This window comes from Mus musculus, chromosome 13 (genome assembly GCF_000001635.26).
Source record: "Mus musculus strain C57BL/6J chromosome 13, GRCm38.p6 C57BL/6J".
Classification (NCBI taxonomy): domain Eukaryota; kingdom Metazoa; phylum Chordata; class Mammalia; order Rodentia; family Muridae; genus Mus; species Mus musculus.
This window is the reverse complement of record NC_000079.6, coordinates 81,734,002-81,753,759: the sequence shown is the minus strand read 5'-3', so window position 1 is coordinate 81,753,759 and position 19,758 is coordinate 81,734,002. Positions and strand designations below refer to the sequence as shown.

The 19,758-nt window shown below is 40.1% G+C and overlaps 1 protein-coding gene across 1 annotated transcript in view; it reads right to left on the bottom strand.

Annotated features, from left to right (window-relative positions):
- Window positions 1–484: 484 nt before the first annotated feature.
- Mblac2 (metallo-beta-lactamase domain containing 2) overlaps window positions 485–19,758 on the bottom strand; it is a 41,859-nt gene continuing 22,585 nt past the window's right edge. The window contains exon 2 of the mRNA NM_028372.1: window positions 485–3,799. Coding sequence (NP_082648.1) covers window positions 3,414–3,799 — 386 coding nt within the window. The 3' untranslated portion in view covers window positions 485–3,413. The remainder of the gene's footprint in view (window positions 3,800–19,758) is intronic.

The window sequence follows — 19,758 nt, the reverse complement described above, 5'->3', positions numbered from 1 at the left end:
TATTCTTTGCCAAAATACCAGAAGAATGGTCTCTAGCCCAGTTGTTAATAGGGAAACTGCTTAAGCTGGGCCTCCATACTCCATATTGCTCTCAGCATTCTTGTCTTCCAATCTCCTATTAAGACTTAAATTTTGTTGTAATTGAGTCTTTTTAATGGGCTCCTCCCATTCCTACCGCATACACGTAAGCTCTGGTTTACACATCTGTACTTTCAATCAACTTCAGATTTGTTTTAATCTCCTTTATCTCCCATGGGAGAAACCGTACTGCTGCTGAACCCACTGACTTTTGGCTTCCTCTCGTGCATGAAGTCGAGCAGCCCCTACAGGTGTGTTGCTGCTTCTGGGTTCTGTAGAGCTTTTCCCCAGACTCTATACCTTATTTCTATGAACTTTCCAAAGTTTCATTTAGTAAAACAAAATGTACTGTATAGTATATACTAAGATATTTAAAAGAAATATGTTGTTCTATAAAAAGCACCACTTGAACACTGAAATACATGGCCACTTTAATAGTTACCACACCAATGTTTACATACACATATTTGAAAATTATAGAACAATTTGTGCATGTCACATTCATATTTTCCATATTAGAACAAATACACATAACCAGATACTCAATTATATCAGTATAACACACAAAGTTTCTGTTTGCTTCAAGCTTCTCAGTTAAAAAGAGACATTAATTAAATAAAGTGAAAGTCCACAAGTTCATTATTAGCAATAATAAATAAGAAATAATTTTGACATGTCTAACATTTTGACAACCTTGAGTTCCACTACAATATTCTATTTTAAAAAAATCATAAATTTACAAGGGTCACTGTCAGGGTGAAAATACATATTTTCTTATTTTCTAAAACTGCTCTTAGGATTTGATATTATTTGATTTATTTTTCACATATATGGCATGTTAGAAAGTAAAAAAAATCTATGTGGACAATTCTGTGTATTGTGCAGGTTTAAGAGGGGGCGTGGTCGGGAGCAGGCAAACCTGTGTGCAGTTACTAGCATTGTTTCTAGCCCATGCTGTCTGAGGATGGTCAGTTACCTCCAGGATGCACATTTAAAATGGATCATGAATACCAAATGAGTATGAATTTACTTCTGTATTTTCACAGGGTAGCAATAGTGAAATATCGCAATCTTACATTGCAATTTTAAAAACATACTGAAAAATTGCACTTTTAATAAATAAACATCTCATCAGGAATAAATTTTCCTAATAAAGCTTAATGCCTACTCTATCCTGATTTTAAAGTAAATACTAAAATATGAGAAAATAGTCAATGATTAAGGACTTTTGGCTTTATTTTGTGCTGCTGATACAAAAATAATGGCTATATTTAAGGCTTATTAAGTGGTTGTAGTTGCCCTGAACCAATCTCTATTCTAGGTACCGTGACACCAGTTGAAACAGACCCACCGTCCTCAAGGACGACAGAACCAATCATGACCTCCTTTCTGAGTGTCAGCAAAGGTTTATATGGTGGCACATGACAGCTCAGTTCATCTGACTTTAAGAATGAGCCACATATACAATATTACAAACCCGTCTTTTTCATGCTAAGCATATGATATTTGGAAGAAATGGGATTCCAGAAAATTAAATTTATACGGTCGCAAGGAATAGGCTAGTCCATCTAGCAATTCCTGAAAACTTCTTTTTTATTTCCCACATCTTTTTTATTTCCCAGCTTCCCTCCAAATCTGACTAAAAAAATCCCTTCTTCCAAGGAATTTGCCCTTACCCAACTTCACACCCTTCCTTGTATCCTTTACATTTAAGCATTACATTTATTAATGTCAACTTGCATGTATTATTTTCGGGGGGTTGTGGCCTTAACTTCTAGCTATAGTGAGTTCTTTCACTTTTGAACATCCTACATTGTTTAGCACAGTACTGTGTACCTATGTGTAAATGTGGCATGCCTGTGTCTGTGTCTGTGTGTGTGAGAGCGTACATGCATGCCTGCATGTGTGTCTACTGAATGAATAAAAACCTAAAAAACCTGGGTAGTTTGCAGAGAAAAAAAGTTACATAACTTGACAGAAACAAGAACTGCTGGTACGGAGTGATCTGAGTTTCAAAAGTGGATCTGTTTGGTCAACAATGTCAATAATAAAACAGCAATAATTAAAAAAAAGGTAGTGGGAAACTGTTTTAAAAACTTTTATGAAATATTCCAAAAGGCGTTTTGATAAGTTATTATTATTATTAAAAGCACCAAACCCACACATTTTACCTCGTGTCACTGAATTGTGGTTTAGTAATTTTCTATGACATATGAACATTGACTTGTTCTTGTTTAAGACAACGAATACTGAACAGGAACAGGTGTTGTGAATCAGGATAAGAAGGCCGTTGGCTCTAGTTAATAGATAATACATATACTGCCATAAATTTAAATATTCTTCTGTGGTAATATACATGTTATATTAATGAAAAGAATTGTTTACATCAAGATGTCAGAGATATCAGGAGTTGTTTTGTTACTGTAAAACATGACACAATACTGAAATCGCTATTTAACCAGAAAAAAAATTTGTTTATAGTATCTATTAATACTAAAATAGGATATAATAAAAAATTATTCTCAATGTGTTTATTTTCAAATTTGCCTGACAGTGTCCTTTTAAGAAATCTGACAATTTATAGTTAGATAACATACATTTGAATTTCACTTTCATGACTGAAAATATTACTTACACAATAACAAACAACAAGCAGTAGCTTTTTACTGAAGTGCTCTGCAATTTACATTTAAAGCTTTGCAGTAAGACAAAAATCCATTGTACTGTTCAACTGTAAAGTTAGAAAGCATGTTATATGCCTTATACAAAAAAATTAAAAAATAAATAAAAAGGAGGCATAAAATCCAGGATCACAAATATGGGCTGTTTTAGCTGTCATTCTAAATGCTAGTTTACGTTGAGTTCTACCTTATTTTTGAACCCAATAAACTTTATCTTTAAATAAAATAGGGAGATAAAATCAAGTGTAAAGTATAAGCACAGAACCCCATATGATTTCCCCCTCATTATCTGGGGAAGTAAACTATGGGACAAGGGCAGTTCTTTGAGATGCTGTGAGTGCATCCTTAATGCATGGAGCACTTCACAACATTGCCAGGACACACACTCTGAAATGACAGCATTGGCCAATTGCAAGCTTATTTAAGTGGCTTCTTCCTCGAAGAAAAGAAAAAGATACTAAGCTAAGACTCTGGGTTGGTTTTTTTTTTTTTTTTTCTTTTTTTTTCTTTTGGCTTCCTCCTTAATCTTTTTCTCTAACATACAGTTGTGATCTTAAAGCACTTTTTGAAATGCTCACTAGTAACTGTTTCCAACAACATGGGGGAACTGGGTTAATTTACACAGTTAATACAAACAAATGACCAGTGTAGATACTAGGGTGAGGTCCTAGGATTTGTTACACGGAGAGCTAAACTTGCAAGAGACCTCATGGCAAAAGTAGACACTTTGTGGCATATCCCAGCTTTTGAAATATAGTTAGAAGCTAAGCGAAACAGCCTTTCGGCACCAAAGGTATTGAAGTGCCCAGGAAGCACCTTCTCCACAAGGCCTCGGTCCACCAACTCTATGAGACGCTCACAAGTTCCAACATAGTCACTGATCCTGCTGTATGGGAGCCAGTCAATCAGTGATCCATCATACACGACGTCACCACTGAAGAGCACCTTACGGTCTTTATCATGTAAGCAAATACTGCCTCTGGAGTGACCTGGCATGTGCATAACAGTGAGCTGTCTGTCGCCAAGGTTGATCACATCCCCTAAAATAGAAACAGAAATTACTGATAAATTCATGACAGTGTACTTGATGTTAATCATTGAAAAAAGCAGAGGACTATTACATGGGTTTCGAGGAAATTAAGGACAAAGTTAGCTTTACTTTCAGGTTACGTTTCTCTGTGGGTATGTGTGCCTTGTGCTGTGTGTGTGTGTGTGTGTGTGTGTGTGTACATGCATGTGTTTTGTGTATGTATGTGTAGTGTGTGTATGTGTGCTATATGTGGTGTTCTCTATGTGTGATGTGTATGTGCATGTGTATGTGGTGTGTATGTGTGCTGTGTGCTCTTCAGTGTGTGTGTGTGTGTTTGAGGCAGGGGGAATGCCATTATTCATTATTCAAGGATAGATTGGGCAACAGTAATTTTCAAGTTATCCTGAGCTACAAAGTGAAAATCTATCTAGCTCAAAAAAAGACCAAAATAGATAAAAAAGAAAAAAGAACAAAATCAAGAGAAAATTAACCAGAGTACAGAAGACCAAAACAACACTTATTGATCAAGTTAATATAATTGACATATATAAAACACTTTATATGTAGAGAGATAACATTTATTTGATTATATATCAATATTCATTTGCCTATAATGCTAAGACATAAGACAAGTTTCAATAAATGTAAAGGAATAAAATGCAAAGTATACCCTCTGATCACAAGGCAATGAAAGTATTATTAGAAATAACTAGAAATAAGAAGCAGGTAATTTGGGAGTGGCTGGGTGGGGGAGCACCCTCAGAGAACTGGGGTAAGGGGGGATGGGGTAGGGGGCTTGCAGAGGGAAAACTGGGAAAGGGGATGACATTTGAAATGTAAACATAAAGCATCCAATTAAGAATTGCTGGGAACCATGGCCTTAGCCATGGACTTGTGGAAAATTTCTAGCTTACATAAACAGCCCCGAGAGAGCATTCATGGTCATAGCAGAAAGAATATTTGTGGGTAGAGAGGGCACTGTGACCGTTGGTTCCAGGAGCTGAAGATTGCCACCTGACCTTCAAAGAGCCCATGGGATCTTCCCCCCTCCCTTGAAGACTCCTCGTTCTTATATTGCCATCCCAGAATAAAGTTTTTCAAAGCTTAATCAGTCTAATTGTCTTGCTTTCATTCTTTGTGTTTCTTGTCCCTCCCATGCTCTCTCCCCAGCTCTATGTCTCTGCTGATTATCCCTACAGGTCGGGCAAACCTGGGGTCAAGGGGCTCTCTGAAGGTCAGGTGGCAATCTTCAGCTCCTGGAACCAAGGATCACAGTGCTCTCTCTACTCACAAATATTCTTTCTGTTATGACCACGAATATTCTCTCAGGGCTGTTTATGTAAGCTAGAAATTTTTCACAAGGCCATGGCTCCCGACAAAAACCAAACAAACTAATAATTTCTTTAAAAAGAAAGAAAAATACACATAAAAAGGTTTTAAAAGAATAATAATAAGGAACATACAAAATGGAGCCAGAGAAATGGTTGAGTCATTAAGAGAACTTGCTGCTCTTGCAGAGGACATGGGTTAGTTTTCCAGCAGTAACATAGCAGCTGTAACTTCAGTTCAAGGGAACACACACTCTTCCTGGCCTCCTTGGTACCAGGTATGTAGTGTACATGCAGACAAACATTTATATACATTGAATACAAATAAATAAATCATTTTCAAAAAGAACATAGAAAAAATAGAATAGAAAACAAATGCCATTAGAGAAAAATCAGTAAAGCCAAATTGGTTTTTGAATAATGCAACAAAATTAATATACCTTTAGATAAGCAAATCGAAACGAAAATTGTAAAAAAGACAAATTCCCAAAATAAAGAATAAAAGGAGAGAAGACAGCACTGAGTGATTAAGAGATTAAGAAGCCCAGGAGCCTGACACCCATTCATATGTGACACCCATTCATATGTGACACCCATTCATATGTGACACCCATTCATATGTGACACCCATTCATATGTGACACCCATTCATATGTGACACCCATTCATATGTGACAAACAGAGAAAGCTCAAACCTCAGCTCACTTACACGTGGACCTGGTTGGCTCTGGTACTCAAAAGCACTTCAAACTGCTTCTCCTACACACTATTTTCTGTTGTGTTGGTATTGTTAGCTTGCTATTTGGGCTTTTATATTTTTGCTGTCTCATGGGACACTAAAGCAAGGAATCCATTAGATAAAAGAAGGAAGTGAGATGTGAACAGAAGGAAGGAAGGAAGGAAGGAAGGAAGGAAGGAAGGAAGGAAGGAAAGAGAGAGAGAGGAAGAAGAAAAGAAAAGAAAAGAAAAGAAAAGAAAAGAAAAGAGAAGAAAAGAAAAGAAAAAAAATCTTGTCAGTGATTTATAGCCTAGACTTCCCAAATCTAAATACAGTGACATCCAAGCACAGTACACATTTAAAGTCTTACACAGACATGACTAGAGACCTATTATGGTCAAGATGACAAAAACGCATAACAAGGAACAATATTAGGGATGTAAGAGAAAGATGTCAACTGACATACAAAAGCAAACATGTATAAATAACATCAGAGCACTCAAAAGAACTAAGTGTCATGAGAGCATGAATGATGTATTTCAAGCCCTGAGGTTAAATGATGTCTAACAAAGATATAAAGTAAGGTTATCTTTTAAAGTTTTTTTTTTTAAGATTTAATTATTTATTATAGGATTACACTGTAGCTATCTTCAAACACTCCAGAAGAGGGAGTCAGATCTCATTACAGATGGTTGTGAGCCACCATGTGGTTGCTGGGAATTGAACTCAGGACCTTCGGAAGGGCAGTCAGTGCTCTTAACCACTAAGCCATCTTTCCAGCCCCCGTAATGTTATCTTTTAAAATCAGCAGATAAGGGTATTCTGAGACCTAAACAAGTTAAAGAAATCCATTACCACCAAGCCAGCGTGGCAGAATACAGGTGAATTCAAATCAGAAAGAAGGAATGCAGTATCAACACACGAGAGAATATATTTATGAGAGAGATAGATTAATGAAAGCAAAAGAGTCAATGACGAATCATATCCAAATTAGTCAACCCCCAAACCCTTAATTGATACAGGGGAGAAAGAAAATAACAAAGAAAAATACAACCAAACAGGAAAAACAATGAAATGACAGAAATTACTCCACATAGTAATTCTAAATGTAAATGGTATTAACTTTACAATTTAAAGGTCTGTAGCAGCTGATTGGGTTAGAAAAATAAGATTGAGCTATATGTTGTCTAAAAGAAACACATCTCACTGGCAAAGACACAGACGGGAGTGAAAGGGTGAGAATCGACGCACCCTCAAGTGGAGCGCCATAGAAGCAGGCATACCTACTCTAGTAGTTCATAAGGCAGACTTCAATCCAAAATTAACCAGAAGTGATAAAGCAGATCATTGCATATCAAAGAAGTAAATGATTAACCAAAAATGAGTTATTTCTATGCATCAAATATTGGAACTCTCAATCTATCCAACAAATATTAACAGACATAAAAGGGAAGTAGATCCTGATAAAGTCATAGTGAGCAGCTTCATATAACACTCATCTTTAGAGAGATCATCCGTACTAAAAGCCAGTAAAGAAATGTCAGAGTCAGTCGACACTATCTTCCAAATGACCAACTATAGAATATTAATCTTCTGAAACCTTCTCTGACATAAATCACATGTTAGGCCATAGTGCAAATGTCTCCAAATGAAACAAAATGACAACTTATCAAATCATAACTGAATAAAACTAAAAACCAATAACAAGAGAAATGACAAACAAATGCAGGACTGGACAACACGCTTTTGAATGACCAGTGGGTTATAGGCAACATCAGGGATTTTTTTTTTTTAATAATAAATTGGGGCTGGAGAAATGGCTCATCATTTAAGAACACTAGCTGCTCAATTCCTAGCTGGAGAAGTGGCTCATCATTTAAGAATACTAGCTGTTCTATTCCTAGCTCCTATTGGAGGCTCATAAGCTTCTGTAACTTGAGTTCCAATGGAGACCCAGTGCCTTTTTCTGACCCTTTCTGGGTGCACAGACACACATGTAGATAAAACTCCCATACGTGCAAAATAAAAAAAAATAAAATTTAAAATCCCAGAGTCAAATGAAAATGACAGCCTAACAGCATAGGATGTCCTAAGAGGACAGACTAAGTGCATGCTAGTGATTGCACTGAAAATCTCGAGTGCTCCCAAGCATTTAGAGATGCACATTGAGATGTACAAACAGGAACAAGTCAAGCCCAAGGGCAGAAACGGAAAAAACAAAACAAAACAAAACAAAACAACAACAACAGAAAAGAAGGGCAGAAATTTATCAAAACAGATATCAAAAGACTAGGGGAAAAAATGCATTAACTGCCCTTTGAAAAAAATCAACCAACCCTTAAGACAAGACCTAAATCCATAAAATTACAGAGAAGAAGGGGGACATGAAGCAGATTACAATAAAATTCATGACAATGAGGGAATACTTTGAAAACATATTTCAAAAACAAACAAACAAACAAAAAACCCACAAATAACCCACCAAAATTGAATCAAGAAAATACAAACAACTCAAACAGGCCTATAACAAGCAATGACATAAGAGCCATAATAGATGGATTCTCAACACAAAAAGCTCAGGACTGGACAGATTCTCTGCTCATATCTAACAGGCCTTTAAAAAAAAATCAACTCTTTGAAGTACTCTTTGAAGTACTCCATAAGATAGAAATGGAAAGAAACACTCAAACTCATTCAATGAGCCAGTACTGAAATCAGATAAGGACACAATATTAAAACTATAGACTATAGACTATAAAACTATAGACCCATGCAAAAGTCCTAAATAAAATACTTGCAAATCAAATTCAACAACAAATAAAAATTATGATAAAAATCATGATTAAGCTGGTTTTACTTCAAGGATCAAGGATGACTTAACCAATATATACATATCAAGGGCTCGAGAGATGGCTCAGAAGTTTAAGAGTTCATTTTGTTCAACCCAAGTTCAGATGCCAGCACTCGTGGTGGGGCAGCTCACACCCTCCTGCTCCAGCTCCAATGGGATCAACTTCCTCTAGACTCTATGGGCACCTGCGCTAATGTGTGCATCTCCTCCCTGATACACATACATAAGAAAAGTAATATAAATTTCAAAGACTGGAGACATGGCTCCGCCAGTCAGAGCACTTATTGCTGTTGCAGAAGATACATGGTCTGTTCTCAGGACCCACATAAATTCCCCTAATGTGCTTTAAATCCAGCCTGTGAGCTCACTTCAAGGTAATGGTAAACTGCAGAACAAAACACTCCTTGCATTTACATACTATTTGAGTCCAGGGTATCATTCATTGGCAAATCCTGGACCCTTACACTGCTTTGTAGGACTGCTTGGGAAAGGTTAGAAAGCCTCTTTGCGGGGAGATATATCACTGGCAGCGGGGTTTTAGGTTGTCTGTCTGTCTGCCTGCCTGTCTGTCTGTCTGTCTGTCTGTCACTGCCTCCCAGTGCCCCTCACACACACCTCTTCTGCTTCTGCCTGCTGATTAGGATATACAGCTCTCAGGCACTGCTCAAGCAAGATGCCTGGCTGCTTCCTGCTGTGTTAATCATGGACTAAGCCTCTAAAACTGTAAGTAAGTCCCCAATTAAATGCTTTCTTTTAGAAGAGTTGCCTTGGCCATGGTGTCTCTTCAAGGTAAGAAAACAGTGACTAAGAAGTTGGTGCCTGGTGTGGGTTATTACTGTGACAAGTATGATCATGCTGCTTGTTTGCACTGTGGACTTTGGATTTAGAAGAGCAGTTTAACGCATTGAGATGGGCCATGGTAGTATGAGCATGAAAGACAGTAGTGCTGAGAGCAACGTGAACCAGCCAAGCAAGCCCAACTCAAGAGCTTTTAGAGAGGAAGAATATTAGCAAGTAGCTCATGTGGCGCAGTGAGCTGTGCACAGACAGCCTGGTCCCCAGTCGCCCACAGGCCTGGAACCCTGGTGACCACGCCTCCTGGGCCCCTGGCTCCTGTTGCAGCTACAGCCTCCCACAGGGCCCCCCCCCCCCTGCCCCGGGTCCCCTGCAGAGAGGTGTGTGGCCATCAGTCAGTAGGCAATGTCCCAAGCTCCTGGTATTCTGTCTGGACTCCACCCCCATAGTTACCTGCCAACAGCCAGGTATGCTCCTCCCCACAGTTACCTGGTAACAGCCAGGTAGGCCCAGCCCACTATAAAAGGAGCTGCTTGCCCCATCCTTGCTCTCTTACCTCTTATTCTCTTACTCTTGCTCCCATGCTCTACCACTCTCTGCCTTGCCTTACCCCCTTCTCCATATGGCCATGACCGGCCTCTACCTCCCTACTCTCCCTTTCTCTGCCTATCTACAATAAAACGCCTTAAAACCACGGACTGCCTCTTCTTATCGTGCTGGAGCAATGGAGCAGGTCTTCCCCTAATGAGCTGTGCTTCTAACCTCCCACCAGGAGGCTTCCCTGCACTCCAGCCACAGTCTCCACCAAACCAACCCACCTGCTGAACCTGCCTCGTCTCCCCTCCCCATGGTAACCCGCAGACTCTGCCTGTTGCATGCAGATCAGGATATAAAGCTCTCAGCTACTGCTCCAGTGTCATGCCTGTCTGCTTCCTGCCATGAAGATCATGGACTAACCCTCGAAAACTATGAGCAAGCCCCCAACTAAATGCTTTCTTCCCTTGGCCATGGTGTCTCTTCACAGCTCTAGAACAGCAACTAAGATATGGAGTTTTATTAGGTAGATCTTGCTGTCCTAGAACTCCCTGTGTATACCAGGCTGGCCTTAAAAATCACAGAGATCTATCTTCTGCCTCTCAACTGCTAGGATTAAAGGCATACACATTATACTCAGCCACCAAAGAAATATTAAATATGAGCAACACTTTCAACAGAGCAGCAAGATATAAAATTGACATGAAAACCATCAGCTATTTTAGTACACCAATAGCATACTTATAAAGAAAAATACATTAGGAAAAATTAAAATATAATAATTTAAACAGTAAAATATCTAGAAATCAACCAAACAGAGAAGTTGAAAAGCTTGTATAATGAGACCTTTAGCACACTGAAGAAAAAAAAATTGAAGACAAACAAACAAACAAAAAAACCAAAACCAAACCAACAAACAAACCATCTTGCTGTCTTGGTAGTTTCTTTTCCTGTTGCTGTAATCAAAATGCCCTTAACAAAAGAAACTCCAAGACAGGTTTACCTCTGTCATAGTACAGTCTATCATAGCAGGGAACTAAAACAGGGAAGCAGGCATTTGGAACATCAGGCACGTTGCATCCATACCCAAAAAGTAGAGAAATAAATAATGGCTGTTGCTGCTGACCAGCTATTTCTCCATCTTATACAGCTCAGCATTCCTCAGCCCAGGAAATGGTCCTGTCCACAACTGAGATGGATCTTGCCACATCAATGAATGCGATCAAAATGTTCCCTCCACAGGCACACCCAGAGGCCCTTCTCCAAGGTGATTCTAGATTTTGTCAAGATAATAGCACCCACTAGTCTCCTGAACTTCAGGACTTTATGAATTGTGATGACGGCCATGTTACCAAGAAGACTTACAGATTTAATGCGATCACTATCAAAATACAAGTGGCATTTGTCACAGAAGGCCAAAAACAGTTCTAGGATGGACACTGACTCAAAAAACACTTTGACTAGCCAACAGTAGGAGTACCGGTGACAACATCACTACACCTGGTTTCAAGTTCCACTACATGACTGTAGGGGCCACATCAGCATTTAATGACACAAAACCTGATACCAGATCAATGGGAGGGAGCAGAAGATCCAGAAATAAATATGCATACCTGCAGCCACCTAATTTTTGACAAATTTGTCCTAAGTACTCATTGGGGGGAAAGCCAGTTCAGTGACTCATGCCGGGAAAGCAAGATATTCACAGTTTGTGTGACTTCCCCTGGAGAGAATGAGCACACATCTGTTAACCCTCAAAGAGCAGAGCCAATGGGCCACTGAAACAATTCCACCCAAATGAACTTGGTGAGCCACTGAGCTTGCTGGAGTCACTTACAGGAGCCTGGGTAACTAAGACACTCCAGCACTGCAAAGTCTGGCCAGCCTGGGTGATACACTGCAAGCACGGCATCACAGGTCCCAACCTCAGTTAACAGCACTCACAAGTGCTGCATCTGAGTCCCAACCTCGGTTAACAGTCATTCACCTCCTATTTGCTCGGCACCCAAGACCACGTGGAGCCAAGAGTGTGATGGGGGAAATTCCAGTCGCTCTCCTTCTAGAAGGGAGATGTACACTCCCATCACCATTACCACAGAACTAGCTATCGCATTATGTCTTGCTTATTTCACTGCAATGACCATAATTAAGAAGAGTACTGGGTAGGTCACAATAATCTTTGCTCTACGTTGGCTAATAGTCATGCTACATTCCGAGAAAATAGTCCTTCCGTAACACCACATTCCCAACGTTGAAAAATAGATCCCCATCTGTCTCACCCCATACAAAATCATCCAAAATGGGTCACTGGCAGGCCACAGAACCCCTAAAATGTGTGGCTAATTTGAGCAGAGCCATTGTATCTGGATAAGCTCTGAGTGCTGGCACATAGGCTGTGAAATCGCCTTTTGCTATCTGAGATTCTGAAGTTGTTTTTCCCAAGGATTCTCAGAGCTTTTGCATAACTTAGACCTGAGTCCTGGCAAAACAGGAAGTCTGAAAATATGCTTAAGTAATGGTTCCTTAAATCAAATGAGAGGTTTTGGTATGTGGAAATGACTGGCTAAAAGTGCCTTTTGGGCGAATGCTTCCTGGCAGGGCAGTACAGTGGAGCTGGTTCTGGGTGCCTTAAGGTGAGCTGGCCTGAGAGCATGAGAGCTGGAGCCCTTTGCCTCCTGTCGATGGATCTACTCGGGGATCTAGGCAGAACAGTGCTGGAGAGCTCACCCTGGTGGTGCAGATAAGGAAGAGGCAAAGACCTGAGCAACTCAGGCCCAGATGAGGGCTCTGAGTTGGCTCACTCCCAAATCTATATCACCTTCAAATGGTTGGGATAAGTAAAAAGGTCAGACCTGCAGATCCAAAGCTACAGGATCTCCATGACACAAGGCAACAACAGGCTAACCAGGAGAAGTTTCCAGTCCCAGGGTCCAATATTTTTTTAATATATTTTTATTAGGTATTTTCTTCATTTACATTTCCAATGCTATCCCAAAAGTCCCCCATACCCCCCCCACTCCCACTTTTTGGCCCTGGCGTTCCCCTGTACTGGGGCATATAAAGTTTGCATGTCCAATGTGCCTCTCTTTCCAGTGATGGCCGACTAGGCCATCTTCTGATACATATGCAACTAGAGTCAAGAGCTCCGGGGTACTGGTTAGTTCATAATGTTGTTCCACCTATAGGGTTGCAGATCTCTTTAGCTCCTTGGGTACTTTCTCTAGCTCCTCCATTGGGGGCACTGTGATCCATCCATTAGCTGACTGTGAGCATCCACTTATGTGTTTGCTAGGCCCCAGCATAGTCTCACAAGAGACAGCTATATCAGGGTCCTTTCAGCAAAATCTTGCTAGTGTATGCAATGGTGTCAGCGTTTAGAGGCTGATTATGGGATGGATCCCTGGATATGGCAGTCTCTAGATGGTCCATCCTTTTGTCTCAGCTCCAAACTTTGTCTCTGTAACTCCTTCCATGGGTGTTTTGTTCTCAATTCTAAGAAGGGGCAAAGTGTCCACACTTTGGTCTTCTTAAGTTTCGTGTGTTTTGCAAATTGTATCTTCTATCTTGGGTATTCTGGGTTTCTGGGCTAATATCCACTTATCAGTGAGTACATATCATGTGAGTTCTTTTGTGATTGGGTATGTCACAGAAGACAGAGATAATGACTCTGGTTTAATAGACTTAAAAGAGACTTGTATTAGTCAGGGTTCTCTAGAGTCACAGAACTTATGGATAGTCTCTAGATAGTAAAGGAATTTATTGATGACTTACAGTCGACAGCCCAATTCCCAACAATGGTTTAGTCACAGGTGTGAATGGAAGTCCAAGGATCTAGCAGTTACTCAGTCTCACGCAGCAAGCAGGCGAAGGAGCAAGAGCTAGACTCCCTTCTTCCAATGTCCTTATATTGTCTCCAGCAGAAGGTGTAGCCCAGATTAAAGGTGTGTTCCACCACACCTTTAATCCCAGATGAAAGGTGTAGCCCAGATTAAAGGTGTGTTCCTTAAACTCGGAGATTCAATCTTCTGGAATCCATAGCCACTATGGCTCAAGATCTCCATACCAAGATCCAGATAAGGATCTCCAAGCCTCCAGATAAGGGTCACTGGTGAGCCTTCCAATTCTGGATTGTAGTTCATTCCAAATATAGTCAAGTTGACAACCAAGAATAGCCACTACAAGACTGTTGACTCATTGCAATGAATAGCAGCAGAGAGATATACCATGGGACACACTGTGACAGCTACAGCTTCCATGATGAGAGATGTTCTCTATGCTTTTCTTTCCTTTTCTGGTTTGTATGATTTTTATTTTGTGGAAGGTTGCAAGGTCAAAGGGTGGATAATAGAGACTGGGAAGTGAGCAGGACTGGGCGGCCTGATCTCAAAATCACAAGGAATCAATAAGAGTGACTTCTGTGTGACAATAGAGAGGCTTCTAGAAGCTCCCAGGCAGCCAGTTCATCAGAGCTGTTTCCAGGCTGCAGAGAGGCCTCTTGTATCTGATGTCTTTCTCTCTCTCACCATCATCCCCACTAACCCAGAACACCAACAACGGCTAGAGCAAACCACCAATGTTCTCACAAGGCTTCCATTAATTCAGGAAATAACTGTACAAACTGACAAATAATACTGCATGAAATGCAAAAGTATTTTACAATGGGGGGACAATTACCCAAGTGCAGGAGACAGCAGGCATATGGGAGAAAAATCTTATCAACTATGTATCTGATCAAGAATTAACATCTAGAACCTGTAAGGAATGAAATATTAACCATCCAAAGGAAGAAATGCACTCCCTCTGAAACCCTAGACATTCTCATTCTGTCTCAGGCTACGCCAGCTTGCTGAGCCTGTCTGTGATACTAACTCAAAAAGCTGAGGACCTTCTCATCTCTTCGCTACTTTCCTGCTCCCCAACGAGGCCAGCGTGTGTAGGCTGCTTGACCTGCTGCTTAGATCATGAAGTCAATTGAATGAATAAATGAGCGAGAGGAAGAAAGAAAAGAAAAATGCTGCTTCTGAGGCTATTGTTTCTTTTATTGATAAGGTTAAGAACCTACAAAAGGGAAGTCAGGCTAAGTGACACAAGCCAAACCCCAAACTAAATATGTATATTTTTATAATAGGAATATAGACACATAAGCACACTCCTAACTCTCCCACAACAATAGTCAGAATGAAACTTATTATTTCATATGGTAACTAAACAAATCAATTTAAAAGGACAGTAAGCTAGCACTGTTTACAAGTTAAGCCTACCAATTTTAGTGCTTAATTCAAACGTGCTACAAGAAAAAAAAAGTCTAAGTTGAATTATACTAAGTGAAGAAAATAATCAGTAATTTAAAATCTCCCCACAAAGTCCAGCCAAGACTTAGAGCCTAACTGGACAGCTCTGCCAGTCATTGACTAATGGGATAATAGCAATCCTATATAGAGACGTTTAGAGTATAGAAGGAAAAACTCTTCTAAGAAGTCAATGTTACACTAATAAAACTAGAGAAAGGCAATGTGAAGCATGAAACAAAGTAATGAACACTACATAAACTCCTAACTAAATTAGTCCCCAAACACAGGCAAGTCAAATTCAATGGCTTATGAACAGGAAAATAAGCAAGAGTTTATTGTAGAAAACTATAAATTTGTGGGCCAGTGAAATGGCTCAGTGGGCAGAGGTACCTGCAACCAAGCCTTCACCTGAGTGTGATCCCCAGGACCCACACAGTGAAGAGAATGGACTCCTGCAAGGTAATCTATCTTTCCACCTGTGTGCCCTGGCGCATGCACGCATGTATGCACCCACGTACGCTCCCCTCCCACATACACACACCCTTCCCCCTCGCTAATAAATGTGAAAAATAAAATTTAATAATTATTTTAACTTGTAAAATCAAATATTTTATTCATATGAATAAATTAATTATAATATAATATAGTATAATATAATATAAAATACACTATATTCATAGCATAGAGGAGAGTTGAGCATGGTAGCTCAAACCTATAATCCCAGCAGTCAAGAGGCTGAGGAAAAACAGACATTCCATGCTAGTGGGGGCTACATTGAGACTGGAGGCAAACAAGGCACAAGTGGTGGTGGTAGAGGAAGAAGAGGAAGAGGAGGAGGCAGAGGAGGAGGAGAAAGCAGAGGAGGAGGAGGATGAAGAGGAGGAGGAAGCAACCATGAAATGATCTTAAAATACTGCAAGCGCCGGGCGTAGTGGCACACGCCTTTAATCCCAGCACTCGGGAGGCAGAGGCAGGCGGATTTCTGAGTTCGAGGCCAGCCTGGTCTACAAAGTGAGTTCCAGGACAGCCAGGGCTACACAGAGAAACCTTGTCTCGAAAAAAAAAAAAAAAAGTACTGCAAGCAAAGTAGACAAAGAAGAAAAAGGTCCTGAGCTTGATAAAAAATCTCCTGTGGAAAACCTACAGGTAGTATTTCTCTCAACAATAAGGACAAATGCTTTCCTTCTAAGGCAGGAACATGGTACTCAAGACTTTAAGAAGTACAACAAAGACCTTAAGGAGAACAGAAGCAAAGCCACAAGTATTACAAAAGAAGAAACTGTATCTTTGTTAACAGGTACTATGATCTAATACAGAGAAATCCTATGCCTGGGGTGTGTGTGTGTGTGTGTGTGTGTGTGTGTGTGTGTGTCCATCCACCATGGCCAGCACAGTCATGATCTGCAAGAAGACAGGGAGGTAGCTGGATCCAGCACCATTCAGTAACCAACCTTCTGGGGTCTGATCCCAAGTAGTTTACTTTAGTCATCTAAGCTCAGTGTCATTTGCAGAATGTTCCTGGTGATAATTAACTCAATCCTGTGTGCATAGATGGAGACAAATAAGCTCAGATAAAGTTCTGGGGAGGATTGATGTGGCTTGTGCACACAGATAATCAAAGTCTATTAACCACATCCATCCCCAGCCTTCTGGGCAGAACATGGGTTTTAGCTCTTTGTTTGAAGTGACAACCTTGTATGTGTCTTTAACATCCCTGGTTTCCCTAGCGCTTATCTGAAGCGCAAGGACCGGCATGCCCCCTACACTATATAATGAAGAAAAAGCCAAAGAACCGAGATAAAGGGAAAGGTATCAGGCGAGTACACAAACATTAAATTAACTATATTTATATAAACTACAAGGAACTATCAAAAGCAATTTTTAAAAAAATTCAAAAAACAAAAAACACACACAAAAATACTCAGGCAAAGATGAAAGATGCTCACAGGAGAGCATGGCAGGACTGGGCTCAACTACCAGGGAGGGAAGCTGAGGTAGGGATGGCAGAACTACAAAGCTGCCCTAGCTTTCTGCATATATTTAAGGCCAACCTGTGAAATTTAATAAGAGCTTCTCTCAAGATATAAAGATGAAAACAATGAGAGGTAAAAACAAAGGGGGCTGGGATGTAGCTCAATGCCAGAGAATCTGCCTGGCATAGATGAGGGCACAGGTTCAAGCCCTAGTACCGAGGTTGAGGGGGTGTGATGGCTATTCTTGGTTGTCACCTTAACTATATCTGGAACAAACTTCAACTCAGAAATGGAGGGAACACCTGTGACAGATATTCTGCTTGGTTTAAGGTGGGTCCAGACCTCTATGGTAGGAGGTCACACCTCTGATATAGATTTTGAAGCAGGTAGACATTTGCCTTTAGTTCTGATCTTGAAGGGAAGACACACTTCTAATCTGGCCACACTTTCTGCTAGAAACCCATATAAGAGCGTGGAAGAAAGAAGGTTTTGCTCTTTGCCTGCTTGCTCTCACCTTGTTAGCACATCCGTTTCTTCAAGGGCATGGGAGCCTACATCTTTAGGATTCCACCATCTACTGAAGACCAGTGTCTGAGACATCTAGACTTGTGGGACTGAACAACTACAAGATTCTTTGACTTTTACTTCAGAGCTAGCCATTGTTGGGCTAAGGGAATACAGCCTGTAAGTCATTCCAATAAAGTCTCTTGATATGTAGAGAGATTCATTCCGTAAGTTCTGTGATGCTAGAGAACCCGGACTAATTTGGGGGTAAAAAGAAACAAATAACTTGAAGACTCACTGTGGCATTACCACAGCCTTCTGCCATAGCTGAAGCAGTCTGTGGGACCCACCTGAATCTGAGAACTACTTGGAATGATGGTAGTGCGATTAGGACCAGAGTTTTAATTTTAATCTGGCTCATTTCAATTTGTATTTTGACAATCACATGTGTGTTGTGGTTGCTATACTTATGCATATTCACAGAAACTCAATCAAAATCTCAACGTGATTTGTTAGGATGGAGAAGGTAGCTCATGTGTGCAATTGTGGGTGGTGGGTATCAAATAAGAGCAAAACATGCAAGTGACACGATGACCCTATTTTTGTATCTAATCATATAATTAACAGAAATTAAGAGATGGGAAGAGTTAGGGCATAGACATTAGATTTCTTATTGAGAAGGTTTTCTAACTGGTCAGTTTGCGTACTTCCATATTGGGAATAACAATAGTCCTTGCCTTACAGAATTGTTTTTAGTTTAAGTGATGTAATGTCTGTACTTAGAGTGCTGCTCAGTGTACCAGTAAATGCCAGTCATTACATCTTTATCACTGCTACCGTGCTCCTCCATGTCCCAAGCTAGATGCTTCTAGACAGACGTAAGCTTACTTTCATGTTCTGCCCATCACTTGTGTGGATGTACAATCTTGTCAGTTTCTCTCTTGAAGAGATTGGTTTTTTTTAATCTACAAAATGACAATAACAATAGAATCTATTCCATGGGGTTGTTTTGATAGTAATAAATGTCAAAAACCATTTTTTAAAAGGAAATGACTATAAAATTTATCTGAAGGCTGAAGTTGTGGGTTAGTGGTAGAGTCCATGCCTAACACTTGTGAGGATGTGGGTTTAATTTACAGAACTGCAAACAAAAAAACCATAAAAATGTACATAGTCCAGAATACTAAAGACAATTATGAGAAAGATAAAGTGGGAAGACTACTTAAACGTGCAATAAAGTCACGGCAAGAAAAGAAAACAATGTTTCTGCCTAAACGAAAGCACAATGTTATAGTTGAAATGCAAATGTCTCTGATACTTCACATGTGTGAGCAGGTGGTCCCCAGACAAGGAGGCTTTTGGGGAAATTTGTGAAACTTTTAGGTGATTCTTGATACTGGGCAACTTTGAGGTCAATGAACCATACCAGCTGTTTTCATACTAAGAGTGCCCTGACATCCTATGAAGGGTTTGTAAAACTAGAGGCAGGTCCTACACATTCCTGATTCTATAGATACAGAGTAGTGTATAAGAATCTGCATTTTGACCAGTTCCTGGCAACTTGGAGGCTTCTTAATCCAGGACCACACTTTCAGAGGTACTATTGAGAGAGCCTGCCTCTTCAGATAGAAGAAGTTTGAAGTTAAAAGCAGCGTCTCCAGGCTGAAAGGCAGAACTCATGTGGTCTTACAGGGCAACATCATCTTCCGCACTGACTACATCAGTCACCTGGAGAGTCCCTTGACAACGAGGCTTCCTTTGTCCTGTATCACCCCTGTGGCATCTAAAGTTCTGGCTATCAGGGCCTATGAATTTCTGCTTTTAACAAGTTTCCTCAAGTGATTGTTTTGAACCCCAAAGTTCTGGAACCACAGTCACTCCTAACTAACAAGTTATCCCAAAGGATACATAAGCACAGAGCTGAAGACAACTGAAATCATGATTGTTCTCACAGGACATCTTTTTTATCTATATC